The sequence below is a fragment of the Xyrauchen texanus genome, chromosome 11, assembly GCF_025860055.1.
Source record: "Xyrauchen texanus isolate HMW12.3.18 chromosome 11, RBS_HiC_50CHRs, whole genome shotgun sequence".
In the NCBI taxonomy this organism is placed as follows: domain Eukaryota; kingdom Metazoa; phylum Chordata; class Actinopteri; order Cypriniformes; family Catostomidae; genus Xyrauchen; species Xyrauchen texanus.
The window spans coordinates 26,083,744-26,094,249 of record NC_068286.1 but is presented as its reverse complement, the minus strand read 5'-3'; the positions used below and the strand labels follow the sequence as shown (position 1 = coordinate 26,094,249).

The following is a 10,506-nucleotide window of genomic DNA, read 5'->3' as shown; positions in this document are numbered from 1 at the left end:
CTTGTCTTTTTTGTGTAGCAGCTGTAATGATAATACATGTGAACAATTTAAAACACACACAACCTTTGAATGAAACGTGACTTGTCCGTTTTTCTTTATAACTCATTCATTGTAATTATTTTTTGGCCAGGACGGAGGAAACGAAAGAGGGAACAGGAGCATCTGACTGTCCTGAGGGAGATGCAGACATCGGATGTCGAGCAGCTGGAGTTGAACCGGGCACAGCGGGAGCGCCATTTACAGATGGCACTCGATGATGCAGCACATGCCCGAGAACTCGAAGCGGCTTTAAGGAGAGAGGAGATTGCTGCAATGTCGTCCTTCAACCAGGCCTTTCTGGGAACCCTGAGCTAGCTTGTCCAGGCACTGAACCGGCGGGATGCTGTTCCACCGCACCTGGACTGAAACCCCTTTGTTTATTTTCATTTAATGTTTGCACTACATGTAACATATGTATATAGTTGGATGTGTGAATTTATATTAATATTATATTTTTTTCTATTTGTATGCGTGTTTAAATAAAACCTTTTTGAAACTTATTACAAACAGTGTCTTTTTTGATGGTTTGCTTTTTTACAAGGGTTTGAACAAGTATTTTCAGATTGTATACTGTGATAACCTTTAATGAAAAACTGCAGAGACAACATATTTAATGATAATGTATTTATTTAGCAATTAAAATAACGCATCAGACCCTCTCGTACATCTCTGCCCTCCTCCTCAACACCCTGTGCCACTGCCACCACAGGCTCTGCTGCTGCAGGTGCATCCCAGTCATTGTCATAGTCCTCTCCGTGACTCTCACAAAGGTTATGCAAAGCACAGCAAGTAAGAATCATAGATTTCACAATTGTAACATCACAGTCATTTCTTTTCATGAGGCAACGCCACCTTCCCTTCAGTCTACCAAAAGCGTTTTCAACCACTACCCGTGCTCGACATATTTTCTTGTTGTAGATCTGCTGTTCTACTGTCAGCCGTCCAGTGTCAGTGAATGGCTTTAGGGGCCAGTTCTGCAGGGGATAGGCAGAATCTCCCAGGATGTAGCAGGCAACATTCACCCCACCAATATTCCTGGTGTAAGTTGGAAAGTGGTTGCCACGGCTGGCCAACTCCCACAATGTGGACAGTCTTAAAACACGAGCATCATGCAAGCTGCCAGGCAGTCCTGCAAACACGTTCCAGAACAGTCCTTTTCCATCTACAACACCTTGAAGGACGATGGAGTGCCAGCCTTTACGGTTGAAATAGTCACAGTGGTACTCCTGTGGTGCCAAAATGGGTATGTGTGATCCATCAATAGCACCAACACACTGCGGGAGCCCCCATCTGTTCTCAATGTAGGCAGCCATTTCTTCAAACTTCTCCTGGTCTGGGTAACGGATTTGTTCGGGAACCAACAACGTTTCTGCAGCAGCAGTGAACTCTTGAACACACCGGCAAACAGTTGTTATGCTTACTCCGAAAAGATGGCCGATAGTTCTGTACTCTGAACCGGTCGCAAGCTTCCATAGTGCGATGGCCACTCTCTTCTTTAGAGGAACACACTTGCGGAAGCTTGTGTCTTGTCTCTCCATCACTGGACGCAGTTTGTTGTACAAATATATGAATGTTTCTTCCGACATTCTGAAGTTCTGAACCCACTGCGCGTTTGTGAAACCAGGAACAATAACATCCCACCACTCGGTAGCTCGGTTGAAAGCCCAAACAGACGGTCTGCCGCGGCGACTTTGCAAAGCTAAACAGATCTGAAACACATAAACCATGCACATTTTAGTACGTAATACTGGTAGCTATAAAGTTGATTAAATACTTTGCATATAGTATAGTATTTACACATATGCAAACGTTAGCTATGTTAGCATAACTTACCCTCTTGCGTCGGCTTTGAACAACCGGATTCGTCTCGTAGTCTGAACTCTGTAGTAATTTCCAAACTCTCCTGTTTTTTTCAGCAGTGTTTTGTTTTGCTGCCCTCAGCCTCTCATGAAACAACGTTTGTCTTCTTGCTGTGAGAAACAGCCACATCCCGAGGATCAAAAACAGCATACACTCGATTTCCTCCATTGTCCTGTGTGTGTGGGTAGCGGATGTGTGTCGCGTATAAGATTACGTCACGGCAGTTTCCTGCGGCGTCGCTATGACGACCGGGTACTATTTGTGGCGGTACTGTCTGCAATGGAAAACGGAGCGAAAAGCGAGCCGAGTCGAGGCAAGCCGAGGCGAGGCAAGCCGAGGCGAGCTGGTACTGGTAATGGAAAAGCGCCAAAAGTAATGGGCTAAAAGGATAGACAGACAGACAGACAGACATATATTGGACATATTGAGAACTGCACTGTGCAAAAGTGCTAAAATGTGGATTTCTTAGTACAGAATCACAGACGGGGATAGCTGAGATCCCACATACAATTTGTCCCGTTTATTCGATTGGAAGTGGGACTGCCCACATGCAATTCATATGCATTGGCAAATGATGCTTTCCTTTCAACACCACTTAGAGGCTGTCTCCCCCTCAGGCAGCACCATGGGCCCTTTTTATGTTCCTGGTGGGACAGTGAGAGGAAGCTGGGCTCGTTGTAAAGGTCTCAGGCAGCCCTTTCGAACGAGGTCAATCCCGAGGTCGTAGCCTGAGAGCTGAGAGCTGGACGTCCCATGTACAATTTGTCCCAATCGCAGAAATGAAGGTTTCGTGGACAGTTGAACTTTTATATTTTGAAGGGTGCACTATGTTCATGGGGAGTCCTACAGTCACCTAAATGTGATTAAATGACATAAAATGTACCCTGGAGTTATTAAAATGCAGTCCACCAAGTGATGATTTCAGCCAATGCAAATAAATGGCAAGTGGGTAGACCCACTTCCAATCAGTTGAATGGGTCAACAATCGTCACTTGGTGGACTTCATTTTTATAACTCCAGGATCATTTTTATAACTCCAGGATCACATTTTTTACTTAAAATCACATTTAGGTGACTCTGTGAAGCCATTTGTTTATATGGAATTCCACATATTTTAATTGTTTCTGACACAAGGGGCGGGGATGATCTCTAACGATCTCCTCGCTGTTCTTAACCGAATGAAAAGTATTGAAGTGCTGCCTCAAATGGGACAGCTTCTTGGGGCAGAGGCAGCACTGATCCATGTTCTATAAAACAATAGAAAAGGAAAAACGTCTTTGCGTACCCTTCATTACTGGCAAACACACTTTTTGTTATAAGTTCCTATGTTTTTTTAAATACTCTGAAACTCTAAACATGTGGAATAAACACACAATAGGAAAGCTACTTACATGTGGGAGATAAGTCTGCGTCGAATGTCCAACTTAAAATGTCACAAAAAATTTATTCGTTTGACTTAAGAGCCTGATTTATCCAATGTGCCAAAATCACTTATTCCTAACATATAGAATAATATGCAATTTGCACCAACCCAGTTCTAATGTGTTAACAGTGTTTTAACCATCTAAACAAATGATTTTTTGTAGTTATTGATTTTTTTTTAAAGAGAATAAAACATTTTTTATCAAAGTCATTTTAAGTCATATTTACCATTTTAAACACTTACATACAATTTGCCCAAGTCACAAAGACAAAGGTTTTGTGGTCAGTGGGATTTGTATGTTTTGAAGGGTGCACTTTATCACATTTAGGTGACTCGGTGAACAAGATGAGACATATCCAAGGTAAAGAAGAACTCACATTTATTGAACATCATTAAACATTTACAAAGAACAAAAAAACCTCGTATTCAAACAGGTGTGAAACAACAACAATACAACAATGTGATAGGAACTATGTACAATGGAATACAAACATTATTAAACATTTACAAAGAACAGAAAAAACTTGTATTCAAACAGGTGTGAAACAACAACAATACAACAATGTGATAGGAACTATGTACAATGGAATACAAACATCATTAAACATTTACAAAGAACAGAAAAAACTCGTATTCAAACAGGTGTGAAACAACAACAATACAACAATGTGATAGGAACTATGTACAATGGAATACAAACATCATTAAACATTTACAAAGAACAGAAAAAACTTGTATTCAAACAGGTGTGAAACAACAATACAACAATGCGATAGGAACTATTTACAATCAAATTTGAACGGCAAAAAAACAAGAACGCCGTTATTAAAAAAACGATGCGGCCCGACAGCATTGCAAAGGGTCCAAATTGCACCGGCGCATAAGTCCAAAAAGCTCACTTCCTGCAGAAACTGCTGCGGAGCTTAAGAACCGCCTTCACGCGCTCTCTGGCCTCACTGGCTTTCGCCAGCCCCTCTGGTGTGAAGGACTTTGATACTTTAGCTTTGAAAGGGGAGGACTTCTTTTTCAGCGGCGACAGAATCACCATAGCCCTCTGCTGCATCCTTCGGGGGCTGGCCTGTATCTGGGTGGCGCTGGTGCCGGGTTCGGCTTGCTCCTCCATGTCAGAGTCCTGTGAAAGAAAAGAAAAGAGAGAATAGAATCAGCAATGGTGCCGAGCCAAACAAAGTCCATTGATCCGAGTTCATCAGAAGAGGCCAACTCACCGTATGGGACTCCGCCTCGACGTCTTCTCCCTCTGAGCTGGCGCTGCTTTCAGAGGACTGGGAGCGGGGCGAGTCAGCTGGCGATTCCTCTTCTCGAGCGCGCTTTCTGGGCTTGGCTGCCTTCCTCCCGGCGTGCTTGCGCTTAGGCTCCTGCTTGACCGGGGACAGCTCGGGCCCCTCCAGCGCCGTCTCGAACAGACGCCGGTGCTCCAAGGCCTGCCTGGGGTTCAGATTTATTGCGTAAAACCTGTCTGCGATTTTGGTGTCGTGGCACATGAACCGAGATATCTTGAGCCTGTCGTCGGCAGTGTGCGCGTTCCTCGCCTAGGGGAGAGAGAGCGAACAAGAGGTAAGCGGTTGAAGGCCAATGTAGAAAAGGGCAGGGAAAGGAGAAAGGAAAGGAGGACGAGGGAGGCTTACATGAGTGGCGATGGAGCTCCGGATGTCGGTGAAGGTCGGGCACCCTGGCAAGTTCATCTCCGCCCACGCCGCCTGGAAGTAGCTGTTCAAATTTTTGCAGGGATTGGGCGTGGAGGTAAAGAAAAAGAACCTGGCGTCCGGCCCACCAACCAGCTCGTTCCTAATCTTGAGGAAACGCTGGCACCACTCGTACTCCTCGGGCTCCAGGGACATCTGAGCAGGGCCGAACGCCTGATTGGTTTTATGCATGGTGACCTGCATAGACAGATAAAGAAACAAACACAGCAAGGTTAGAAGACAGGTGGGTGAAATGTGGTGCGCAGAGCTGCAAAAGAGAGGAAAACACTCACGTTAATCAGGTAGGCGTTCTGCTGCTGGGACTTTTTGGCCCCTTCCACCTCTTCGATGAGCATATTTTGAAATACGCCACAGCGGTGGCCATAGATGCTGGATAGGTACGCAGTGAGGTGCCCGTAGAAACGGAACTGTGTCTTCTGGGCGTAGTTCTCCTCCAGATTAGCTGCGTGCAAGACAGAACACTGATTGCATGACAGGAAATACAAGGCAGACAGCAGTCTGTTTCCAAAGAACAGCAAGAAAACTTTTGCGGCACTTTAACAAAAACGATTTGGGGATCACCCGCTCCTCCTTCCTCTGCTTCACTGCAATTTGGTGCACAGCAACCTTCCTTTTGAGGGACCTCAAAATGGCACTCATTTCGCGACGCAGACCCACGATCATTTGCCTCGAAAGTCGGCAGGTCGACGGGGGTGTCTCCTTCACGTAGCTGATGAACTGGGCCACGCTCAGGACGTAGTGTTTTATCGTGGTCTCCTTCATTTTGCATGCCCTGAGTCTGCTGATCCACCTACGGAGAGACGGAAAGACACACAAATCGCATTACTTGACGGCAATCGTGCACCGACATGGTATCGGATATTTTACTGGTTGCGTGGCTTACCCTCTAATCCTAGGGGTGTCGTTTAGAAAAAGCAAAGAGGAGAGGTTGGTGTGACCCACCGCCATGAAGGCGATGAAGTTCTTAATGCGGTATATTTTCCCCCGACGTTCTCCTTCAGCTTTGGGTTTGGCTCAGGTCCCTCCTGGTGGCCCCTGTACTCCTCCAACAAAACATCTAGATGGACACAAAAGAAAGACAAGAGCGATAGCACGTTAGCACAATTCAAGAAAACTTATGAGGTGCGTTTGGGAAATGCGCTGCTCTTACTCAGTGATGCCACATGATCTGGAAAGTGGGGGAGAATCTCCTCCTGTTGCTTTTCCTGACCGTAGGGCTGAGAATGCGATGTAGATGGCACCGAACTGGATGGCTGTATAGCTATATGTCCACCAACAGACCACTGCCCATTCATTAGACTGTAAAAGGGACAACCCACATACAATTTATTCAACAGACTATCTGCCCATTAGCAATTGACTGTATAGCTATGTAGGGCTCACAGTTTAGGAGCGGGTTTGGTTATTAGCAATAATTAATAATTATCATAGATAATCATTAATTATTAAAATCAATAGAACATTGATTTGAATCAATGTTAGCTTTTTTAATCCTTTAAATCAACAATCATCAAATTTAACAGAATATGAATTATTATCAAAGATAATAATTAATTATTAAAATTAATAGAATATTAATTAGGATTAATGTAGACGGGGCACCACCCTGGAATCAGGGACTAATAACTAGACCGTATAACAGTCTCAATGTTAGATTGTTCTCTTAGGAAAATTGATGTCCGTAGATCATCAAGATTAAAAAGGGAACAATGAAGGGGTAAATTCGAGCACTGGCATCCCCTGCCAGCCTTGGACACATGTGTATGCAAAACAAAACAAAATTCTTCTCTTTTAATTATAACAAAGTTTATTAAAAATATAATATCAAATATAGCTGCAAGCAGCAATGCGGATTCCTCCTCAAAATGGCAAATCATTTAAAATTGATCAGTAGAGGGTTGGGGTTAAACCCTCTCAATGGATGAATCCAAAAACCATGTATTTCTGTCTGAATCCTAAACGAAACATTTTCAGTGTACAGAAAAATCCATCAATACAGACCTTATGGATCCTTGAGGCTTTTTTGTTCCCAATGAGAAATGAGGCATGTACACCAAGTTTCAGAAGAATTCGTTAAATGGCGTGGAAATGGTATCACTTTGAAAATATATTTTTGGGATGTGGCCTGTAGCGCCACCTATGGGCAAATGTGGGCCATTCTTGGTTTGTGGGTTCCTGTTGGCCTGTAGTATCAATGTACAAAATTAGAAAATATTTGACCAGAAAATGGGAATTTTGGAATGGCCTGTAGTGCCCCCTAGGGGCGAATGTGGGCCATTCTTGGTTTGTGGATTCCTGTCAGCCTATAGAATCAATGTACCAAATTAGAAAATGTTTGACCAGAAAATGGGAATTTTGGCGTGGCCTTTAGCGCCCCCTAAGGGTGAATGTGGGCCATACTTGGTTTGTGGGTTCCTGTTGGCCTGTAGTATCAATGTACCAAATTAGAACATTTTTGACCAGAAAATGGGAATTTCTGCGTGGCCTGTAGCGCCCCCTAAGGGCGAATGTTGGCCATTCTTTGCGCAGTATTTCAGAGTGATGTCATCTTGAAGCATGTTAGGTTTGAAAAACCATCAGTCAAAATTACATTTGATTTATTGACACGTATATATTGTTAAAATTTGGACATTTACATAAACACGCCCCTTTCAGCCATTTTGTATCGTATTCATTTTTCCTAAGTAACGTTTTCAAGGATGTCCATTCTACACATGTGTACCAAATTTCAAGTCAATTGGAGCTACGGTTCAGGAGAAGAAGAGTTTTGTAGGTTTTCGCAAATTTTCAACGTACGGGAAAATCCATCATGGCGGAAGTTATGGGTTCTTGAGGCTTTTTTGTTCCCCATGAGGAATGAGGCATGTACACCAAATTTCAGAAGATTTGGACAAATGGCGTGGAAATTGTATCACTTTGAATTTTGTTTTTTTGGGCGTGGCCTGTAGCGCCACCTATGGGCGAATGTGGGCCATTCTTGGTTTGGGGGTACCCGTTGGCATGGAGTATCAATGTGCCAATTTAGAAAATTTTGACCAGTGACTTTTTGAGCTATTGGGGCTCAAGGAGAATAATAATAATAATAAATATAGCTGCAAGCAGCAATGCGGATTCCTCCTCAAAATGGCAAATCATTTCAAATTGATCAGTAGAGGGTTGGGGTTAAACCCTCTCAATGGATGAATCCAAAAAACATGTATTTCTGTCTGAATCCTAAACGAAACATTTTCAGTCTACAGGAAAATCCATCATACCTTATGGATCCTTGAGGCGTTTTTGTTCCCAATGAGAAATGAGGCATGTACACCAAGATTCAAAAGAATTGGTTAAATGGCGTGGAAATGGTATCACTTTGAAAATATTTTTTGGGGGCATGGCCTGTAGCGCCTCCTATGGGCAAATGTGGGTCATTCTTGGTTTGTGGGTTCCTGTTGGCCTGTAGTATCAATGTACATAATTAGAAAATATTTGACCAGAAAATGGGACTTTTGGGAATTACCTGTAGCGCCCCTAGGGGTGAATGTTGGCCATTCTTGGTTTGAGGGTTCCTGTTGACCTGTAGTATCAATGTACCAAATTAGAACATTTTTGACCATAAAATGGGAATTTCGGCGTGGCCTCTAGTGCCCCCTAGGGGCGAATGTTGGCCATTCTTTGTTTGTGGGTTCCTGTTGGCCAGTAGTATCAATGTACCATATTAGAAAATTTTTGACCAGAAAACGAAATTTTGGGAGTGGCCTGTAGCGCCCCTAATGGCGAATGTGGGCCATACTTGGTTTGTGGGTTCCTGTTGGCCTGTAGTATCAATGTACCAAATTATAACTTTTTTGACCAGAAAATGGGAATTTCGGCTTGGCCTCTAGCGCCACCTAGTGGTGAATGTCGGTCATTCTTGGTTTGTGGATTCCTTTTGGCCTGTACTATTAATGTACCAAATTAGAACATTTTTGACCAGAAAATGGGAATTTCGGCATGGCCTGTAGTGCCCCCTAGTGGCGAATGTTGGCCATTCTTGGTTTGAGGGTTCCTGTTGACCTGCAGTATCAATGTACCAAATTAGAACGTTTTTGACCAGAAAACGAAATTTTGGAGTAGCCTGTAGCGCCCCCTAAGGGCGAATGTGGGCCACACTTGGTATGTGGGTTCCTGTTGGCCTGTAGTATCAAAGTACCAAATTAGAAAATTTTTGACCAGAAAATGGGAATTTTGGCTTGTCCTGTAGTGCCCCCTAGTGGCGAATGTCGGTCATTCTTGGTTTGTGGATTCCTGTTGGCCTGTACTATTAATTTACCAAATTAGAACATTTTTGACCAGAAAATGGGAATTTTGGCATGGCCATTCTTTGCACAGTACTTCAGAGTGATGTCATCTTTAAGCATGTTAGGTTTGAAAAACCATCAGTCAAAATTACATTTGATTTATTGACACGTATATATTGTTAAAATTTGGACATTTACATAAACACGCCCCTTTCAGCCATTTTGTATCGTATTCATTTTTCCTAAGTAACGTTTTCAAGGATGTCCATTCTACACATGTGTACCAAATTTCAAGTCAATTGGAGCTACGGTTCAGGAGAAGAAGAGTTTTGTAGGTTTTCGCAAATTTTCAACGTACGGGAAAATCCATCATGGCGGAAGTTATGGGTTCTTGAGGCTTTTTGTTCCCCATGAGGAATGAGGCATGTACACCAAATTTCAGAAGATTTGGACAAATGGCGTGGAAATTGTATCACTTTGAATTTTGTTTTTTTGGGCGTGGCCTGTAGCGCCACCTATGGGCGAATGTGGGCCATTCTTGGTTTGGGGGTACCCGTTGGCATGGAGTATCAATGTGCCAATTTAGAAAATTTTTGACCAGTGACTTTTTGAGCTATTGGGGCTCAAGGAGAATAATAATAATAATAATAATAATAAATATAGCTGCAAGCAGCAATGCGGATTAGTCCTCAAAATGGCAAATCATTTAAAATTGATCAATAGATGGTTGGGGATAAACCCTCCCAATTAAGGAATTCAAAAAAACATGTCTTCGTCTGATTCCTAAACAAAACATTTTCAATGTACAGGAAAATCCATACCGGACCTTATGGATCCTTGAGGCTTTTTTGTACCCAATGAGAAATGCGGCATGTACACCAAGTTTCAGAAGAATTCGTTAAATGGCGTGGAAATGGTATCACTTTGAAAATATTTTTTTGGGATGTGGCCTGTAGCGCCTCCTATGGGCGAATGTGGGTCATTCTTGGTTTGTGGGTTCCTGTTGGCCTGTAGTATCAATGTACATAATTAGAAAATATTTGACCAGAAAATGGGACTTTTGGGAATTACCTGTAGCGCCCCCTAGGGGTGAATGTTGGCCATTCTTGGTTTGAGGGTTCCTGTTGACCTGTAGTATCAATGTACCAAATTAGAACATTTTTGACCATAAAATGGGAATTTCGGCGTGGCCTCTAGTGCC

At 43.1% G+C, this 10,506-nt stretch overlaps 1 protein-coding gene across 1 annotated transcript; it reads right to left on the bottom strand.

The window, feature by feature from the left end:
* Positions 1-4,217: 4,217 nt before the first annotated feature.
* LOC127651336 (uncharacterized) lies at positions 4,218-5,685 on the bottom strand. Its single transcript, XM_052137113.1, has 5 exons — positions 5,608-5,685; positions 5,319-5,507; positions 4,969-5,223; positions 4,549-4,872; positions 4,218-4,454 (listed from the first exon to the last, which is right to left on the bottom strand). The coding sequence occupies exons 1-5, from the start codon at positions 5,683-5,685 to the stop codon at positions 4,218-4,220; spliced, it is 1,083 nt and encodes a 360-aa protein (XP_051993073.1).
* Positions 5,686-10,506: the final 4,821 nt, after the last annotated feature.

Coding starts and splice junctions, on each gene's coding strand:
- LOC127651336 (XM_052137113.1), bottom strand. CDS start 5,685: ATGAGTGCCATTTTGAGGTCCCTCAAAAGGAAGGTTGCTGTGCACCAA. Junction 5,508..5,607: donor AGCAGAGGAAGGAGGAGCGG/GTGATCCCCAAA, acceptor TCATGCAATCAG/TGTTCTGTCTTGCACGCAGC. Junction 5,224..5,318: donor AGAACGCCTACCTGATTAAC/GTGAGTGTTTTC, acceptor CTGTCTATGCAG/GTCACCATGCATAAAACCAA.